This window comes from Fusarium odoratissimum, assembly GCF_000260195.1.
Source record: "Fusarium odoratissimum NRRL 54006 unplaced genomic scaffold supercont1.47, whole genome shotgun sequence".
NCBI lineage: Eukaryota > Fungi > Ascomycota > Sordariomycetes > Hypocreales > Nectriaceae > Fusarium > Fusarium odoratissimum.
The window spans coordinates 168,966-188,763 of NW_022158727.1; the positions used below are offsets into that span (position 1 = coordinate 168,966).

General features: G+C 48.1%; 8 protein-coding genes and 1 non-coding gene across 9 annotated transcripts; 5 read left to right on the forward strand and 4 right to left on the reverse strand.

Moving 5' to 3' along the window:
- Positions 1-477: 477 nt before the first annotated feature.
- FOIG_15115 (uncharacterized protein) lies at positions 478-1,289 on the forward strand. Its single transcript, XM_031216441.1, has 2 exons — positions 478-667; positions 726-1,289. The coding sequence occupies exons 1-2, from the start codon at positions 542-544 to the stop codon at positions 1,230-1,232; spliced, it is 633 nt and encodes a 210-aa protein (XP_031053885.1). The 5' UTR covers positions 478-541; the 3' UTR covers positions 1,233-1,289.
- Positions 1,290-2,182: 893 nt separating this feature from the next.
- FOIG_15116 (uncharacterized protein) lies at positions 2,183-3,359 on the reverse strand (the record flags this gene model as incomplete). Its single annotated transcript, XM_031216442.1, has 1 exon — positions 2,183-3,359. Exon 1 carries the CDS (start codon positions 3,290-3,292, stop codon positions 2,183-2,185), a length of 1,110 nt encoding a protein of 369 aa, XP_031053886.1. The 5' UTR covers positions 3,293-3,359.
- A 570-nt stretch (positions 3,360-3,929) lies between these two features.
- Positions 3,930-6,137, forward strand: FOIG_15117 (uncharacterized protein). The gene is made up of 4 exons (XM_031216443.1): positions 3,930-4,142; positions 4,204-5,035; positions 5,097-5,321; positions 5,379-6,137. The coding sequence occupies exons 1-4, from the start codon at positions 3,984-3,986 to the stop codon at positions 5,822-5,824; spliced, it is 1,662 nt and encodes a 553-aa protein (XP_031053887.1). The 5' UTR covers positions 3,930-3,983; the 3' UTR covers positions 5,825-6,137.
- An 876-nt stretch (positions 6,138-7,013) lies between these two features.
- On the reverse strand, positions 7,014-7,085 carry FOIG_15118. The gene has a single exon. It is a non-coding gene; the product is annotated as a tRNA-Thr (tRNA).
- A 1,116-nt stretch (positions 7,086-8,201) lies between these two features.
- On the forward strand, positions 8,202-11,331 carry FOIG_15119 (uncharacterized protein). Its single transcript, XM_031216444.1, has 5 exons — positions 8,202-8,338; positions 8,418-8,878; positions 8,961-9,687; positions 9,783-10,004; positions 10,057-11,331. The coding sequence occupies exons 3-5, from the start codon at positions 8,971-8,973 to the stop codon at positions 11,254-11,256; spliced, it is 2,139 nt and encodes a 712-aa protein (XP_031053888.1). The 5' UTR covers positions 8,202-8,338; positions 8,418-8,878; positions 8,961-8,970; the 3' UTR covers positions 11,257-11,331.
- Positions 11,332-11,539: 208 nt separating this feature from the next.
- FOIG_15120 (uncharacterized protein) lies at positions 11,540-13,323 on the reverse strand (the record flags this gene model as incomplete). The annotated part of the gene is made up of 3 exons (XM_031216445.1): positions 11,540-11,736; positions 11,791-12,713; positions 12,785-13,323. 3 exons carry the CDS (start codon positions 13,321-13,323, stop codon positions 11,540-11,542), a joined length of 1,659 nt encoding a protein of 552 aa, XP_031053889.1.
- Positions 13,324-14,107: 784 nt separating this feature from the next.
- FOIG_15121 (alpha-galactosidase) lies at positions 14,108-16,249 on the forward strand (the record flags this gene model as incomplete). Its single annotated transcript, XM_031216446.1, has 1 exon — positions 14,108-16,249. One exon carries the CDS (start codon positions 14,108-14,110, stop codon positions 16,247-16,249), a length of 2,142 nt encoding a protein of 713 aa, XP_031053890.1.
- Positions 16,250-16,782: 533 nt separating this feature from the next.
- FOIG_15122 (uncharacterized protein) lies at positions 16,783-18,453 on the forward strand. Its single transcript, XM_031216447.1, has 2 exons — positions 16,783-17,048; positions 17,099-18,453. Exons 1-2 carry the CDS (start codon positions 16,884-16,886, stop codon positions 18,299-18,301), a joined length of 1,368 nt encoding a protein of 455 aa, XP_031053891.1. The 5' UTR covers positions 16,783-16,883; the 3' UTR covers positions 18,302-18,453.
- Positions 18,454-18,696: 243 nt separating this feature from the next.
- FOIG_15123 (uncharacterized protein) lies at positions 18,697-19,611 on the reverse strand (the record flags this gene model as incomplete). Its single annotated transcript, XM_031216448.1, has 2 exons — positions 18,697-18,994; positions 19,058-19,611. 2 exons carry the CDS (start codon positions 19,609-19,611, stop codon positions 18,697-18,699), a joined length of 852 nt encoding a protein of 283 aa, XP_031053892.1.
- Positions 19,612-19,798: the final 187 nt, after the last annotated feature.

Here is a 19,798-nt window from a genome sequence, read left to right on the forward strand (position 1 = left end):
GCAGAAAGCAGTGGTGGGTGAGAAGTGAAGGATCAGAATCCTTCGAACCTCTAAGAAACTAGTTCGAAGCCTGCATCTCGAAAAATGTTTCCCAAATCGTTAATGTACATGAACTTTGCAAGTTTTAGGAATGTGACTGCATCAATTTTATCCCGAAGGATGTCACACTCTAGCAATATGCAGCTAGAGGATGTGCTAGAAGCGGCCCGCTTCCGAGGCGACGCTAATCTTACACAGTGTTTGTTGTACTGGGCAGGAAATGTTCCCATGAGCTGACTGAACCAGGGGTTGTCGTATGCAGCCCAGGCCATGACAAGACTACGATACTCAGAAAGCCTGAATTATGGCGGCATGTTGATCTCGCTATGATTGCCGTTACGGTAGATGAATGAAACGTTACATTGTGTCTTACATAGTAGTTTTGTATATATAGGGATTTTCCCAGACACTTCTCAAGCCAATACAGCAGATTCAAATCACGAGAAATCATTTTCCAGCTTTGTTGCAAACTTCGTTAGTCTTCTTCACTCAATTTTGAAACATGGCTTCTTGGGACAACCGCGTCGTCACCAACGAGCACTTGCTCCCTTACGTCGACTCCAACACGGCCCCGCCAGACATCAAGGCTGCTCTGCAGACTCTGCCGTTCGAGAGGAACATCTTCAAGGTAAGCCAGGCATCTTCCTTATAAAGCTTTAACATTATAGACTAACTGGCTCTCAAAGCTCCTCGCCAACAGTAATGTGTTCTTCAAACCATTCATGACTCTTCTTTCCTCCAGCTGGAGTGAGAATCGAAAGATTCTCCCTTCTGAATGGCAAACCACTGTTCTACGTACGGCAGCCACTCTAGATGCCCCTTACGAGTGGGATGTCAACGAGCCTGTCGCACGCGTCCTCGGTCTCACAGAGGAACAATTCGCGGCTCTTCGCAATCCCAAAGAACCATTGCCCGAGAGTCTTTTCACTCCGCGCCAGCGACTGATCGCCCGCATTGTTGAAGAGCTCAGTCGCCAACCCAGGGTCAGCAAGGACGTCATGGATGAGGCTCTAAAAGCTTTCAGTCACGAGGAGATCACGGAGATCTTCTTTCTCAATGGTATTTACGGCTTCTTGGCTCGCTTTATGAACAGCGCCAGAATTGACTTTGATGAGCCTATTCCCGGCTTGCTGGACATTCTGCGCAAGTACAATGCGTCGGCCATTGAACGAGAAGAGCAGGCAAAGAAGTAGATTTGGATGACTGGTAGCCTTAGACTCATAGAAGAAATCAGTTAATTAATTCACATATCTTTTATAATTTTGCTTTCCTACGCGTAACTTGTCTCTTATTGCCTTATCCAGTAGTAGACTGTCCAGACCAACATTGATTAATAGTGAAAGCTGAGGGTAATTGACAAGGCTCCGACCAGCATTTAATTGTTTTAATACGTTGCCTTAATCTCTCTTGCTAAGCCATTTGTAAATTTTACACCAAGTTAATGAGCATAGCATAGTAAATTTATTAATAGTTAAGCTTACGATGTCGTAACAAGATATATCAAGTTCATAAACTCAAAAATCATATATTAACTCAATCCTTTAGGAGGCAATTTATTCATAATCTTAATAAAGATAAGTCTATTATAGCAAAAAAGTAATAAGTAATCACGACTTATAATATTAACTTAAGGTTCCTCGTTATATGGTGAAAACTACGAATAGTTAAGTACGTCTTAATTATTTTGTTTATCTTGTAATTATTAATTATTATCTATATAGTAAGAAGAATTCCTTTTACTCACGAGGCCGCTTATCCAATTAATCAGGCTTCAGTCCCCAGAACAATGAAGTTTGGAGTGATTATTCTGCGGTTTAGAAATATCAAGCATAGTCGTAAACCCCAACTTAGGAGTTGTCTCCGTGAAAGCGGGTAAACCCAAGGCATCCATGTAACATATCACAACTCTTCTTGATTCTTGTGACACATCTGTTTTATTAACATACTATACGAAATCCAGCTGAGGAACTAGGTATCGGCAAGCCATGCTACCTCTTTCGGAGTTAGACAATATGTACACTGCATGACGCAATCTCACTGTATGTGACAACTCGAAAAGATTTTTCCTTGCATGAAAGGGTTACATTACTACCTAATCTTATTGTCCACCACTTCTGTTTAGCCTCAGAAGGCGAATATGCAGCTAGATCCTACCAAACTGCAAAACCTGCTTGACCCTTCCCACCTTGTCAGCAGGACCTGCATTGGCCGCCTCCTTTACACGCCTCTCGAATTCATCCCTGCCGTCAACATCCCGAGGAACCTGGATGGTCTTCACGGGTGGCGTACGCAGAAGTCCCCTAGCAAGTAGGTCTTGGAACCACAGCAAGAGAGATTCCTGCTCTGCTGCAGTCCGAGCCTTGAGCTGTTCAGATAGACGGAAGTTCCGAAACGTAACCTCTGACCAGAATAGCAAACGCTGAGATAGGCCAATAGTTCCGCTCGCTCCACCTAGAGACCCGAAATTGACATATGTTCCGCCATGAGACAGGGCGTTTGCGAGTCTCTCGCCGGATTCGCCAAAGACAGCGTCGATGGCAAGCACGATACGACCCTTGGCAGCAGCATCCGCGAGTTCTGCCGAAGCCTGCGTGCCAAGTTTATCGAGATCATCCTCGGTGATTACGATCTCAACACCCTGACTCTGCAGATCAGCCTTGAGGGCATCGAAACTGCCACCCTCCCGATCTCGCACGACACTGCAGGTACGAACACCCTTGAGGCGAGCAAACTGCGCTACAAGCCTCGCGATGGTTCCAGAACCTGCGTTCTGAATGATCCAATCACCAGGCTTCAAGTCACGCATATCCTCAACAAGGAGGTAAGCCGGCAGAAACGCCATGCGCAAAAGAGATGCGCCAAGCAGATCCTTAGTAGGCGACAGGGGAACAACATCCGTCACGCTAAGAATCGCTTGGCTTCTCCAGGTTCCCAACCCATGTCGACGCGGAACAATTAAGTCTCCGGGCCGAATGTGGGTCGACTCCGGGTTGGTCAGAGGACCCACTGCTTCGACGCAAGCCACGCCGTCATAACCCAGCACAGGCTGGTTGTCTAGGGTATGCAGCGGTTTGACTGGGTAGCGACCTGCAAGTACGAGGAGGTCTTGGGGGTTGATTGGGGAGAAGAGGAAAGATACCAGAATCTGATCGATGCCGATAGAATCTGGTGGAATTTGTTCTTTTTGACGGTAATGAAATCCCACAGAGGCTGATTTGCCGTCAGAGGATTGAACTTGCGTAATTGCAGCCATTTTGTAAAGAAATGTGAACAAAAATTGGAACAAAACCAGAGACAAGTAGTTTGATTGTGAATCGAGTATTGATTGCGCTTGCTAGTTTCTTGGTCGAAAGACCCAACTTTATATCCCTGACGCTCATCACTTTAGTCCACAGCCCTCTGGAGAATAGCCCCGATGAGAGCAACTATCATCGACAGATCTCAAGATGCAAATGCGGCAACTAGTGTTAGCTCACTTGGCTCGCAATCAGGCCAGCGCCCTATGCCCCTCCGTCACCTCGCGTATGCACCCGACCCCTGGTCAACGGGAACAAATTCCATTTTCAGGGTAAACTCCTTGCGAATACCACACAGTGTGCTGTAACGTTACGGTACGGGCCGGATTCCGTCATCGCCTCGTTCCTGTTTTTTTTTTTTACCCTATAGGGCCAGACAGTCAGGGTTCTGAATCCCTTCACTTTGCATGTTTTCTATCGTTTTCTATGTAATTTCTAAGCATCGTTTCATGCCCCTGAAACCGGTTGTTGGTAGTGATAATTCCGAATTGAGATATGAAAACTTTTATGCTTCTCCACAGCGTCAGAAATACATAACCCCAGATCACGGCCTAGTGTTGGAGTTTTATCTCATCGTTCAACAGTGTCTTTTAGCGTTATAACCTTAAAAACTTTAATCTTGTACGAATTCTAATACTCTTCTTCACTATGTCTTTCTCTCAGGAGAAACGGTCCGGCGACAGCTCGGACGAGACTCGCTTGTCACCATCTCCCGGCCCTGACCTTTCAGGCAACGAGGCCCTCAGAGAACCTCAAGTCGAAAAGCCAGCACCAGACCCCTCTCCTCGTAACATTCATGGCGTCAAGGTTAGTAGTAATAATCGCCCCATAACAGACCTCTTGCGAGTTTGCTAACCCTGAATTATAGTGGTTCCTCGTTGTCTGCGCCCTTCTCTCCGCCCTGTTCCTCTACGCTCTAGACAACACCGTAGTCGCCAATGTTCAAGCCAAAGTCGTAGAGACATACCAACGCGTCGATCTCGTTCCCTGGCTTGGTGTTTCTTTCGCCCTCGCCTCAGCCGCAACAACACTTCCATGGTCTAAGGCCTACGGTACATTCTCAGCTAAGAAGTTGTTCATCGGTTCGACTACTGTCTTCATGGGTGCCTCTGCACTCTGTGGTGGCGCACCCGACATCGACTCCTTCATCATCGGTCGCGCCATTGCTGGAGCGGGAGGTTGCGGCATGTACATGGGCCTTTTGACACTCTTGTCAGTCACCACTACCAACGCCGAGAGACCAAAGTATCTCAGCCTTACAGGTTTCATCTGGGGTATTGGTACTGTTCTTGGCCCTGTGGTTGGAGGATCGCTTGGCGATAGTAGTGCGACTTGGCGATGGGCCTTCTACCTGAACCTCTTAGTCGGGGTTGTCATTGGTCCAATTTACGTCCTACTCCTCCCCGACTTCAAGCCTCAGGCTGGTGTCCCCTTGACTAGCCGTCTAGCTCAGATCGACTATCTGGGTACAGCTCTATCCATTGGCTCTGTCCTATGCCTCATCATGGCGATGAACTTTGGAGGAGTCCTTTGGAGCTGGGATGCAGGCAGGAGCATTGGCTTGTTTGTCACAGCCGGTGTCTTGCTCATCCTGTTTGTCCTCCAGCAGATCTTCCAGATTGGCACTACGCTTGAGAACCGACTGTTTCCCATGCACTTCTGGAAGAGCCGTACCATGATTTGTCTCTTTTTTACAATGAGTAAGTCATGCATTCTGAAAAGTCCCTTGCATTAGTTCACTCAAGCTAACTGCCTTGTTAGTGCTGGCAACGTTCGGCAGCTTTATCGGCATTTTCTACCTGCCACTGTACTACCAATTCACTCGCGGAATCACGGCTGTAGAGACATCGGTCCACCTGTTACCCTTTATCCTGTTCCTCGTCGCCTTCAACCTATTGAATGGTCAATTTATGGGCCGAACAGGATACTACTATCCTTGGTACATTGTGGGCTCTTTGATGGAGCTAATCGGTGGAGTTCTCATGTGTAAGTAACGCCCATTCTCTCTTGATACCTTAACTGCAAGTACTAACCGTGCACCAGATACCGTGGATGAGCACACATCAAACGCCAAGATCTACGGCTATACTATTATCCTCGGCACTGGCGTTGGTTGCTTCTGTCAAGCTGGTTTTGCAGTCGCCCAGATGAAAGTCAAGCCCACCGAGATCCCTTACAGTGTTGGCTTCATGACAGTCGGACAAATGCTCGGTATTGTCTTTGGAACTGGAATGTCTGGCGCTCTGTTCGTCAATTATGGCCAGCAAGCTCTCCAACGCGTCTTCCCCAACGTCTCTCGAACCGAGATAGCCGACGCCCTCGCTGGTGTTGGGAGCGGACTCATCGATTCTGCGAAGCCTGACGTAAAGGCAGAGGCTATCCATGGCATCACGAGAGCGATTCAACTCGCATACGTACCTATCATCGCGGCCGGGTCCATTTGCCTAATCTGCAGTCTCGCCATGAGGAGGGAGAAGGTATTCCACTAAAAGGGCTTGAGGACTGAAGGACTACGAGGACTGCTCTCCAGTTCTCATCCTGGTAGTCTCTGATTCCGGGCTTGTTAGGCAGTTCTTCAAGATATTGGGTTAACTAGAAGAGGGTTTCGTTTTACTAACGAGACAGAACTATCCTTTTTCACTCGTCTACAGGCTATGCTAGTCATACAAGACTAGTCTTGGAGGGTAATTACTATGCATGGCACAACATTCAGGCTAAGCGGAGTTAGAACTCATAGAATTACAATAGCTCCGTTTCTAGTTCAAAATATAATAAACTTAACATTAGAGGCTTAAAGTCCGCATAGTTGTGATAAATAGTGCCCACAGTAAAGTCTTCCCATTTATAGTTCTTCTACCCAATCTCTCGTCATTACCTTGTCAATCGATCTATCTCCCGGTAAATGCCTCTGTGATGCTCGGAATATATACATGCTGAAAGAAGGATTTTAGATGATGTCACGACACTCAGTGAGCTGAAGAGAAAGTATGGCCTATATGGCCAGGCTTCTCGTACTGGGGTATGGAAGTTGATCGGCTATCCAGAGTTCCGCGCTTGGTGTGATGCTAAGTCTACCGGGGATATTGAGGAGGGACTCAAGAGATGGGTTGGAACTGATGAAGCAATATAACCTCCAATATGCTAACAGGCAGCTCGAACTGACGTGGACTTGCCTCATTCCAGCCATGTCGAGATTGCACAAAGGTTCATTATTCTCAACGTTATTTCACTACAGGCTTTAATGTAGGCTCTGACAGTGCCCATAAAGTGGTAGATGGGCTTGGAGCGGGAGCGTGCTTTAGATGCATCGTAGGAGACTTATGGACATGATTGTATGTAGTCTAGTCTATGGAGACTGTTACAGTCCGAGCCACTGCATACGGATCGCACCATAGCGGCCCTGGATTTAGAAGCCCAGCGTGATTTCAGATCCGCCTTATGGAATTGACATCATGAGCGTTTCTTCTTTTCCGAAGTTACATTTCTGCATATCATTACATTGTTCCACAGCTGTAGCCAGGAGCATATAACTCAAGGTAAGGCAGGTCAGAAATAATTAGAATGTATTACTAAAAAGGAAGAAGTGGTAGCTTCTTTGCTGGGATAGAAAGCGCAGTCGCGATTTGGTATTGATTAATTGAACCACAATGTAAAATTGCAAAAAGAATCTTTTTCGCTTGCCCCGTACTGGAATCGAACCAGTGATCTTATCATTACTAGTGATACGCTTTACCACTGAGCCAACGGGGCTTGTTTAGCGACTTGAAGCTTGGGAATTGGATCCGCTGTCACTTGTCATACACCTTGTTCCACGCAGGGTGTCTATATGTTATGCGGTGTGTCCCAGCCGTGGTTGAATTCGTTTCCATTGATGTCCCCCTTCAGGCATTATTATTACAACAGTCTTCTGATAAGCATACTAGCTAGCTACCTCTTAGCTCATGGTCAATTCAGCTTGCGATAACTTGCTTGGTCTCCTTGGTTTTTCCGAAAGTCCAACCAGTGCAAACTTTTTGCAATCGGCATCCACCAATTCCATCGGTTAACCAAAACATCGTCTTTCTTATCAACAGCAAACGCCACGGTCTTCCTTCACTCCCCAGAAGTCAAATCAACAGCATCCCTATCGCCTCCCTCACTAATCAGTGCTTCCCATGCTAGTATTTGTCTCTCGCCTCGCGAAGTACGTTATGCTATATCTGGTGCAAGCCTGAGTTATGGTTTTCATATGCTGTGCTACCATACTACCACTGGAATAATTAACTGATCACGTCATATCACTCTTCTTTTGTGTGGTACAGAAACTAACTTCGGCGGATTCACGGTGATTCTAAAAGAATAGGGCCCGTTGCAACGCTCCAAGCACTACACGAGGCAAACAGTAGTGAGAGATATACCTCGGCCATAGGTAGTACCCAGCACGAGGAGATATAGATTCATAGTATTATTAGACTTTTTGAATCTATGTAAAAGACGCAAGGATCTTCTATAGGTATCGTACCCACGAAGTCTATACATCCTCTGTTTGCTTCTGTTAATGGCCTTGAAGATCAAGCCTTACCGAGATCTGGATTCTTATCTTTTCCTGATTTAGTAAGCATTGTGCGGGGTGATACAGCGCAACAATTTGTTAAAGGCAAACTGTATTAGCTTGTACTCTCGGCCCCAACTTTGAGCGTTCCCCGCTCCCAGCCGCTATTCTTTAGCACTGTAGCTTAGTCTACAGAGCCAGTACTTATTGGTATCCTTTCCCCCCTTTAGTGATGGTAATTTATCTTCTGGTAAAACTCATACAGGCCCTCGCTTCCATGCAAACACGCCATGGATGATACGACTTGCAATGAGTCGCTGGAAATACAAGATGATCAGGAAAATACCTTATTTGTATGCGACACATGCCATCGGCAGTTCTCACGATTTGAGCATCTGAAGCGACACACTCAGACCCATACTGATACAAGAGCTATCAAATGCACCCACTGCAATAGAAGATTCAGTCGCAAGTAAGCACTGTCTCCCATTAAGAACAACCGCCCCATTTGAGCCATGTTGATAAGTGATATACTGCTAATCGATTTCCAGAGATGCAGCACAACGGCATGAAAGGTTACATGAACGCCAAGCACCCGAAAGCGTACAGAACTCAACTGCTTCGTCACTGCGCCGAACGTGTACGCCTTGTTCTAAATCACGCATCAAATGCTCAGGAGGGACACCATGCACTTACTGCGCCGTGAGGAATTTTGTGTGCTCTTACCTGCCCCGGAAACGACGGGAACGTCAAATCATGCTCAGTACCTCTGAAGGGCAGGGTTCTGCAGGTGGAAGAACGGCATCAACTGTGCAGTCGCCTGGTACTGTAGCCACGCCTGGGACCGCACTCGCTTGGCTTGAAACTTCGACGCGCCAACAAAACATGACTTCTGCTGTTCAAGTCCAGACAAATCTGGTACAAAATGATCAATTTACCACTAACGACGGCCAAAGCTCGTCAATGGATAGCCATCTTAGGCGTGAGCCCGAAAGGCCGACAAGTATCGTTGGTGAGATCCCAGACACATATTCATTACCCACAAACTGGCTACCATTTGACGATGTTCCACGAAACAGCTCATTGCTGCATAGTCTTAACGACATGCCCCATCTAGCATCTGAAGTCGGTGATGCATCCGCAATTGCTTCCCAGAGCCTCGAGACGCAAACACCGTTTCCAATTCTCCCAGGAATACATGAGCAAACCTTACAGCAAGACCATGTTTCTGCTTTGATTGCTTCCATGGCCTCAAACAAGCCAAGGAAAACACAATCTTCGGGCATTAGTGACAATCCTGCGCTTTCCAGCACTCAAGCCACGCATTATTCAGACGGAGCGGGATTCAGGGAAAGTCGAGCAGAGAGACACATGCGTCAACGACGCGCTGCTTATGCCGAAGACCATGGGCCAAGTCCGGGCCATCAGGTGCACACATCGTGGCTGGATGACCTAAATGCCAAAGTCGCGGTAGCGAGCAGAAGTACCGGGACATGCAGTGACGTTCCAGATAGTATCTTCGAGGAACTCATGTCGAGATTAGACTCACATGCGACCAGCTCCCATATTCTTGCCGACTTTGTCGCGCACAAAGAAAGCCTGCTGGCGAAAAGTACCTTTACACTATTTATCAGCCTCTACTTCGAGCACTTTCATCCGGTAAACCCTTTCATTGACAGATCACATTTGTCTATCCCCCTCTGGGGCTGGAGCTTGTGCCTAGCTACCGCTGCAATTGGTTCTAAATACTTTGGTTCTGAAGAAGTCAATCGCTTTGGAGATTGCTTATGCTGTATCCTGCATGAGCTCATGGCAAGAGAAGTATATCAATCGTCATCCCATCATCTGACAAGAGTCTAGCTGACTTCGCATAGCTCGATTTTGTCAACTCCCAGGAGCCGTTGCCTTACATACAGGCCCGGATCCTGGCATCAGTTGGGCTCTGTCAAAGTCGCCAACCGGAGCTACTCAGATGCGGATACAACGCCTCAGCCATGGCAGCACAAGCATGTCTTCGGCTTCGCTTACTGAGTGAGGATGACAATATCGGCTCCTATGAGGATGATCAGAGTCTGGAGCAGGAGTGGATCACTTGGCGATTTCGAGAGACACGAAGAAGGACGGGCCTTTTCGTTTGGGTAAGTAGGTCGTTTCTTTGCGAATGATGGTCCGTTCTGATACGTCGTATAGTTAACGAGTTGCTACTTCGCTCTGGCTTCTGAGCATCACCCGTGCTTATTCCCCGACCAGCCTCAAGTTAGACTTCCATGCCGCGAGGAATTATGGGCGGCTGAGTCCCCGCAGGCTTGGTCTACGGCAAGGTCAGAAGTTGGAGATGCTGATCCAATAGCTTTCTCCGCCGAAGAAGCCTCACGACCGACAGTGCCTGAAGTTACAGTCGAGCTTTGGCGAGACTTGACGTCGAAGCATTCGTCAAATTCCTTTGCGACCATCGTCATCATACACATGCTGGTCCATCGTAGATGGAGCGCCAATGAATATTTGGCTGACATAATTCGCGACATACCAAAAACAAATCTGTCAAACATCTATGTACCTGGGAGAAAGTACCTTGGTTCAGTGCCCGAGTACATTAAGTGGCGCAACCAGTGCTGTGACTGTTTGGATATTCTACACTGGGAAGCACTCAGTCTATCAGCCAAGGCAGAAGGACTTGAAGGGCCAGTACTACTGCATCTCCATCTAGCTCGCCTATCACTTCTCACGCCGGTCCAAGACCTTTTTGCGTTCGCCCATCAGAGTACTCTTTCGGGGACGGCTCACATGACTCCAAGTAGTCTCTATCGCCACGGCACTTCCAAGCTAGATCCAAGACACACTGTCAAGATCTGGGCGACTCAAGATCGATATAAAGCTCGCCTCGCAGTGATACATGCTGGGGCTGTTCTGTGGCATGTGAGGCGATACTCATCAGACTCAATTCTTGAACCGTTTGCTCTCTTTCTTGCGGCACTGGTGCTCTGGGCCTATGGGCAAACTTCCAACATTCGAAAGCTTTATGAGTCTGCGTGCACTAGAGCGCAGTCTCCAGTGAGCGATAACGAGAACTCAGTGATTTCCGCAACCACGACACATGGCTCAGTAGAAAACCGTGCGATGCACGATTATATATCAAGGAGGCGGCGAATGCCAAGCACCATGCAATTGGATAGGCCGATGGATGATGAACTTGTTCAGTACTTCATAAGATTTGGGGAGGACCTACGTCTTCCACTTGAAGGAGTAGATGAACTGTGTACAGCTGAGGGTCCGTTACAGATACTGCAAGAGGTATCAAGTCTACTGATGGAACAGCACAAGCCTTGGGGTATTTCTGATACTTATGCTAGATTTCTACAAGACCTACAAATGCCGCAGTGGCAAATATGAACGCACTATGGACTGGGAGAGGAATGGGCTTTTAAACTCGTCAGAATGGAGCCAACATGATGTATTCTAAATTAGTCATTCATTATTACATCGAAATGATTACTGATAGATTCCCGTGTCTTCGAGTCGCATGTGTGACTATTTGTGCTTGATCATTCGTGTCGAGGATCCTATTCCAGCAAAACATCATGGCCAGCAAGTCCTTTCCATAGCCATAGATAGAAGATATGAAAATTCCTTATCTATAAGGCTCCTCGCGGCTACCGAGAAGTTTGCATCAGCTCTAAACCTTATCCACCCTTGTTTCCTGGCTGTTATCATAGGCATCGACGTGATAGGTCTTGAATATCCTCGTAGGGAGTTTGGCCTCGAACATCAAGTCGAGTTCCTCGTAGCTGCGACCTCTTGTTTCGGGGAGGCGGAAGAAAGCCCAGACAACACTGAGACACGCAAAGGCGAACCAGAAGAATCCAGTTTTACCTGAGATCCCAGAGTTAGTATTTAAGAGCCAAGAGATAGAGGGGATCTACGAACCTTTCCAGTTCCAAGCAGAAGGATTCATCATGTACGGCTGAATGACATTGGCAACAATCTGTGCCAGGTAGTATGAAGTTCTGGCCAAGACTACGGTCTTGGATCGCAAACGCGTGGACGAGACTTCTGCAGGGATTGCCCATCCAATTGGCCCAACGGTAAGAGAGAAGGTAAGTAGCCAGATCAAGCAAAGGATCGACTGAACCCACTTAACGGCTGGATTGTGAGTATTGGTGGCTAAAGCACCGATGATGAGGAGCCACATGCTCATGGCACTCATGCCTGCGAGATACAAGTCTCGACGGCCGATGTGTCTCATCAGGAACCAGGACGCAATAGTGCCACAGAACGCCATTCCAGTACCGCCGAGATTCAGGTTGTACGAGGTCTCCGAGTCTAATCCTGCTTGCTGGAAGAAGTACGTGGCAGAATAGGCGAATTGGGCACCGCAGGTAATTTGACCAAGGAACGACACACAAGCAATCTCAGTACGGCGTACATCAGCCGGCTTAAAGCAATCCCAGTATGAAGTGCCTTCTGCTATTCGTTTCTCGGTTTCGTTTGTATGGATCATCAGCGCAACGAGAGGCTTTGCCTGCGGCTTCTCGTGAGCGGCCATCAGGCGGAGTACACTCTTTTCAGCCTCGCCGTATCGACCCTTACGAACTAGGAACCAAGGGGACTCTGGCATGAAGATGCACGCGGCAAAAAGAAATGGGATCCAAAGCCATTGCAGAGCAAAAGGAATCCGCCATGCCCAGTCGTTGTCCCACTCAATGAAGCTCTTGAGGACTCCAGCACCAATGAGCTGGCCTGTTGCGAAGCACATGTTGGTGTAGGCGGTGAGGTATACGCGGAGAGGAAGCGGGCAGAGTTCTGACGCATACGCAGGACCGATCGTGGCAAAGATGCCCCAAGGAAGACTTGGTCGCGAATTAGCCGAGGGACTCAAGAGCATACGCCGTGTAGAGGGGAGGGAGGTTTCTTGGCTTACCCGCAAAGAATCTGTCCCACTGCCTGCAGCTCAACAGACATGCCGAAGAACGAGACCATGACAAAAGCAGCCAACAACACCACGCCGAGAAGGAAAGCAGGCCGGTACCCAAAGCGCTGAATGATGAACCCATTCATGATGGCGCCAATGATGGCACCGGCTTGCGGACCGCTCCCCATGGCACTCTGCCAGCGGGCCGGGATCTGATAAGTTTTGGTTGCATCCTGATATTCTCCAAATCGACGAGCGTAGGTAGGATAGGCATAGAGCGAGCCGATCAGGATAGTGTCATAGCCTTCCATGATAATGGATAGTGAAACAACGAGGGACCAGGCGACAGCCCATGGGTAAGACTTGAGGGCTTGGCGAACAGTGAGAGCATGCTCATGCGCATTTGCTGCCTGGGCTTCGTCCAAGATAGCTTCCCAGGGGCCAGCTCGGCCAAGCATGATGTTGGGATTCCCCTTTTCGTCGTGTGTATCGCGCCTAGCTAGGCTTTCGTTGTGCTCGACCGAATGAGAAGAGATGGTCTTCTCCATGGCCGGTACGGTAGTTCTGTTTAATGCTGCTAGTGATAACAAATACTGATAGTAGAAAGGGGATAGGGATGAGAATGTCTGATCTTGAAGACGGAGAGCGTCCGAGCTCTATATTTTATACTTGCAAAAGATGAATGCCTGACTCTGACGATTTAATATGACTTTCAACCGGGATGCTTCGAAGTCGTATGAGAGCCGAACTAGCTCTCAAGCCCCGTGGGGAAATGTCACGAAATGACCAGAATGCGGAGAAGCAGGCCGCATCGGAGCCCTGCTCTCCAATGTGAGGCATTGGAAAAGCGTAAAGGGTGTACATTGATCTAGGCTCAAGACTAGATTGGTCCGCAAGGTTCTTCGGGATTTCGTCGTATTCTTGACCCTCTAGTCCCTAAGGCTACACCTAATCCGGGACAAGCATCGTTGGTAAATATTTATGTCGGACAATCCACCCCCACAACGAAAAGCCGATACTGAACTACTGACAGCCACTAAATTATTACGACCAATCGAGCTTTGATATTCGCCATCGATGGGTTCGCTATTATCGCTCATTCCACCCCCACTCTATATTTCCTAGCATCAGGGCTTCCTCTGAAGTGCGAGAAACAGAAGCAGGAGCAGGAAATCAACGCCAGTATTGAGAGGGGTAAAGATGGAGAAATGCTTGGCTGAGAAGGGATCTGCATTTCTAATATGTATAAGAGAAAGTGTAGAGTGATTAGTTCTTTATCCAATTCTGCGTCGTCCACTTGATTCAAATCCTTACATTCTCATCGTCCTTCCAATGGCAGATAATCCTATTTTCATCTCCTGGCGAACCACCTCGCTGACCATAAACTTGACCAAAAATGAGTTTGGGGCAATTTGTCTGTATGAGATCCTTCCCTTGAATCATCGCCATCAGAAGTCGGCTTCACGCCTTTTTGCCTCGTCTGAGCTACCACTCGTTAGTGTCAAGCTGAGCGGCGAAGGCAATACCAACGACAAGACGGCAAAGTCACTTGTTGGCGGCTATCTGTCTTCGAGGCTGAGATACAAAAGTCACCAAGAGAGTCAAGATGGTGATGTGCACAGATTGGGCATCCATAGTGAGGATGAAAGGGCGGGAATCTCGGTGACTGCTCACTTGAGCGTATACAGAGATGTGCCTGTTCTTAGGTCAGCCGTCACAATCATAAATGAATCCAAGTCATCGGATGTTATTGTCACCCAGATTTCATCTTTGACCATCGGCGGCCTCACAACAAGTTCCAACGAATGGAACAAAGACTACGTCCTTAGGACATCGAACAACAGCTGGTTTAGAGAGGCTCAATGGCGCAAACATTCCCTACCCGACATTGGCATAGACAAGAACGGTATTTGTGAGCTACCTGATGGTCACTCAGGATCGCAGGCAACCTTTAGTCTCCAAAACAGGGGATCCTTCTCAACTGGCTCACACCTGCCTATGGGCATATTGGAGTCAAAGGAAAACTCGGATACCTGGGCTTGGCAGATCGAACACAATGGATCCTGGAGATGGGAAATTGGCGACTACAAAGACAGCATCTATGTCGCAGCCGGAGGTCCAACCAAGGCGGACCACGATTGGAGACATACCCTGCATCCCGGAGACAGCTTTACCACGCCCCCGGCCTCGCTGACCCGTGTCTCCGGATGTTTTCAAGATGCTATTCGGGCACTAAACGACTACAGACGACGAATCATACGGCCGCATGACGATAACAAAAGGCTTCCGATAGTTTTCAACGACTACATGAACTGTCTCATGGGTGACCCAGATGAAGACAAGATCGAAGCTCTACTTGATCCTGTGTCCCAATCAGGTGCCGAATACTTCGTGATTGATGCCGGTTGGTACGCTGATGACAGTAACTGGTGGGATGACGTTGGCTTGTGGGAACCTTCCAAAAGGCGATTTCCCTCTGGCTTCAAAACGCTGATGGAGAAGATCAAGAGCAAAGGTCTCATTCCAGGGCTATGGCTGGAGCCGGAGGTCGTCGGTGTACGGAGTGTCGTCGGCGACAGACTACCAGAGGACGCCTTCTTTCACGAAAACGGGCAGCGCATCGTTGAGAGAGGAAGATTTCAACTCGACTATCGCCATCCAGAAGTGCGAGCCTGGATGACCAAGGTTGTCGATGGACTTGTGCTCCATTACGGCGCTGGGTTCTTCAAGTTCGACTACAACATCGAAGTCATCCAAGGAACCGATGCTCCGGGCTCTTCATCCGCCGGAGCCAACCAGCTCCTCCACCAGAGATGTTATCTCGACTGGGTCCGGTCACTCCTCGACAAGCATCCAAACCTTGTGATCGAGAATTGCTCCAGCGGCGCGCAGAGGATGGACTACGCCATGCTATCAGTTCACTCTCTTCAGTCCACTAGCGACCAGCAAGACCCTGTCCTGTACGCAGCCATCGCCGCAGCTCTGCCAACATGTGTACTGCCAGAACAAAGTGCGAGCTGGGCATATCCCCAGCCGGAATGGAGTGACGAGCTCAATGCCTTTACTGTAGTGAATAGTTTATTGGGGAGAGTCTATCTCAGTGGTAGACTCGATCACTTGAGCCCTTCGCAGATGGAGCTCATCACCGAGGGGATGCATGCCTACAAGACCATTCGTCAGTATCTTGTAACGGCGCATGCTATCTGGCCTCTAGGACTACCTCGCTGGCATGACGACTGGATCTCTCTGGGTTTGGAGACTGATAATGGTCTGTACCTTTCAGTGTGGCGAAGAGGCGGTAGCTGCTCAAAGGAGATACCGTTGCCAAGATTGGCTGGATGCGGCAAGGTCCAGGTAAACGTCCTGTATCCCAAACGACTACCCACCCAAGCCATCTGGAACGAAGGACATGGTATTCTAGAGCTCAAACTTCCTGAGACGAGATGTGCTCGGGTTCTTCATATTACTATCTAGATAGGGCTGCTCATAAGTAACTAGACAATTGCTGCTCCATGGCTACGATCACTCCCAAAACCTTCGCCTTCTCTCTCGGCTGAATTATTTTTCTCTTGATCTTGTGTATATACGAGAGGGTATAGACGTTTCTCGACTGGTTTCCAGGCAGAGTACGGGCTCGTCTAGAGCTGCGAGAGATAGTACAGGGTACCATGTCGATTAGGCCTTGACCCGTTGGGCTTCTTCTTTTACATATCTTAATTTTTCTTCTAATATTCTTCCTTTCTTCCCCCGCCCACTATTGCTTTTCTTGTATTATTTTATGTCTTCTTGTATCCATATTTATATTATTTAATCATTCCTTAAGATAAGTCAATACGGTAGCTAGCTATTAATAAAGTTCATGGAACCCATGTCCAATGGGAGAATTGAAAAGCAGAGTAGCAGCACCGGAGAACAGGGATGTAAATATGTTATTCCGACTGAATAGAGTTTGGCGATCTTCTTTACCGACTGTTCCGGGTGAAAAGCAGCCGCGCCACCTTGTTTTATTTCACCTTTGACTACTCCATTAATGGATTTATATAGTAGTCGTACTCATACTACGGGCAGCTGTTGACTTGAGAACATCCACTGAACTGTTTGCGACACGATGGTTTCATCCAAACTCCTCTTCTTGGCAGTTATTGCCGCGGTGCAAGCTATCGACGTTGACGTCGCGGTCGTAGGCGGCGGTGGATCTGGTGGTTATGCCGCCGTCCAGCTCCGAGAGAACTATGGCAAGAAGATTGTAGTCATTGAGAAGCAAAAGCAGTTGGTACGTAGAATACATAACCTCTTAATGGAAGAACGACTGACATATTGTAGGGTGGCCACGCACAGTCTTGGTACGATCCAGTCACGGGAAAGGCGTACAACTATGGCGTCGACGCCTTCACAAATATCACCGTCTCAATTGACTTCTTCAAACAACTCAAAGTTCCCATTGGGCCAGTCCAGTCTGAACAAGTACGAAATTTGTACGTCGACTTCAAAGATGGCAAAACAGTCGACTACACGCCTCCAACCACGAAAGAGGCCGCTGATGCTATGGGAAATTATCGTGACCAGTGGCTTAAGTACACCGACATCCTCTTACCTACCAGCGAGAACTTCCCACGAGGTGATAAGGTTCCGTCGGATCTTCTGCTGTCTTGGTATGAGTTCGCGCGCAAGTACAAGGCAGAGGCTGCGAGTCCAAGCATCTGGGATACTGTTGTCGTCGATCTCAACACTGCGTTGATGATTGATGTTTGGAAAGCATGGAATCCCAGCGTAGGATCGTTCCAGCCAGCATCGGGTGATAACACAGAGATCTGGCAGAAGGCTGCTAAAGTTCTAGGCAAAGATGTTCTCTATGAGAGTGAAGTAGTCTCGGCTAAGCGAAGCAAGAGCGGGGTCAAGCTTCAGGTTAGAGATAAGGATGGGCAAGTCATCAACATCAACGCCAAACGACTTCTGATCACTATCGGACCTGAGACGATCAACCCAAAATACTTTGACTTGAACAGTGAAGAACTGGAAGTCTTCCACTCCGCTGCCGGCAACCGCTATTACACTGGCATCGTATCTCACCCGTCATTGCCTGCAGCTGAGATCACCAATATTGTCCCAGCTGCCATCAACGAAAACTATCTCGCGTATCCAACCGTCCCCTTCCAAGCCTACTTTCACTATAAAGGAAACTCTTCCACCGGACCTATCCACCGCGCTTTGGCTATCGTTCCGAGGGACACTTCGATTGAGGATGCCAAAGACCTTATTCGCAAATCCCTTCAGAATCTCATTGATGCGGGAACAATCCCAGCTGGGAATTCTACCGATCTCGATTTCAGAACGTTTTCGGATCATGGCCTTTTATATAGGCGCTGGTCTGCTGATCAGCTGCGTGGTGGTATCTTTGCAAAGGCGAATGCTCTTCAGGGTCAACGATCGACTTGGTATACTGGGGCTTTCTGGATGAACAATGATTGTGTCATGTTGTGGAACACTACCAACGCCATCCTGAAGGAGATGCTCAAGGATATTTAGATGAACGTCTCTTTGTCTACCAAGTTCTTGAGGACCTGAGGCATCTGAACTCCCTTCTTTTCACTTCTTGACAGCGGCGAGTACGGTGCGCTGGAAGTCAATTCCTGCTCTACCTAGTTCAAATATCAATATATTGTTACGAGATTCGCAGCATACAGTGAACGGAATGAAGAATCACTCGCTCACAGACCGTTGTGTAGTGGATGTTTGAGGCAAGACGGTTAGTATGAGCGAGACTTTGCAACCAACATTAACAACTTCTTAAACAATCACTAAACCAAGGCATTGTAGCTCACATTCAACAAGACTTTCCTCCCAAAAGACGGATAATTGATAAATGGGGGAATGGGCGTTGCAGGACTCCTGTGTCTAACGACCTAATTCCAGTCTATATGTTACGAGCTACTACTGTTTTGACCCCAAACCCAATGCAGCAGATTGGTACTAACCTCGACCCCATTCTCAGTCTCTTTAGTGACCATTTCAACCAGCGATTTCACCCCGCTCTCGATCAAACCCGGGCTCCCTTCCTTGTCCAACAATAAAAGACCATTGAGGCTTTGTGCCAAGTACTTTAAAGCCACTCTAGTAATGACTGGGGTCAGATCAGGTCTTCCCAATGTGACGAAGACCTTTTCGTCTACTTGCTGCAAGCCAGCCTCTTGAAATTGACTTGGTAGGAGGACAGGGCACCTTGAGCATGTCAGCAAACATACATGAAAACACCTTTTGGGGATAAGAATCTTAGGCACTTACATAGGACCACGTCCGAACTTGACGGCCTCTGCGGACTCGATACTCTTCCACTCATGGAGGGCAGCCGAGTATGGGTTACTGGCATATCCGTAGGCTCCTATCTCGAACCAGAACATATACCCATCCGGCTTGAGCAGTGTTTTCAAGTTCTTCACAGCCAAAAGCCACTCGTGCTTCTTCAACACAGCATAAGGTAACTTTACATGTACTGAGTCGTATGTTCCCAAATACTCTTTCGGAAAAAGCTCCAGCACGTTGCCATACTGAAGCTTGGCATTTGCCGGTAATGAAGCAGGGTCGTGGGACTTTTTTGTATGAATGTCGAAGCCGTCTAGCTGTGCTTCCTTGGCAAGCTTTGGAGCGAACTCTTCCAGAGAGATTCCAGTGCCGGTATCTGCGTCGGCGACTCTGGGGGCTGGCAGGGACTTGAGATGTAGCCAGATGACTGGCGGGAGATCGTCACGCATAATAGCCTTAAAGACGACATGCTGGAAGTCAAGACGCTGCCGCTCTTTCTCGACGGCGCCATGGTTGAGGGTATAGATCGAGGGCATCTTTACACTGCTTGAGCGACCATGGAAGTAGGAGGAACGTGTCGTGGATAGTACAAGACGAGTAAACGATTAATGGGGACGTTATAGATACTGTCACTTTATCCTCATGTAAGGGGGTAGTGACACATGATTATGCAGTGTATCGATCGTAACAAACACTAATTGTTATCCGTAGCACCAACAGCGT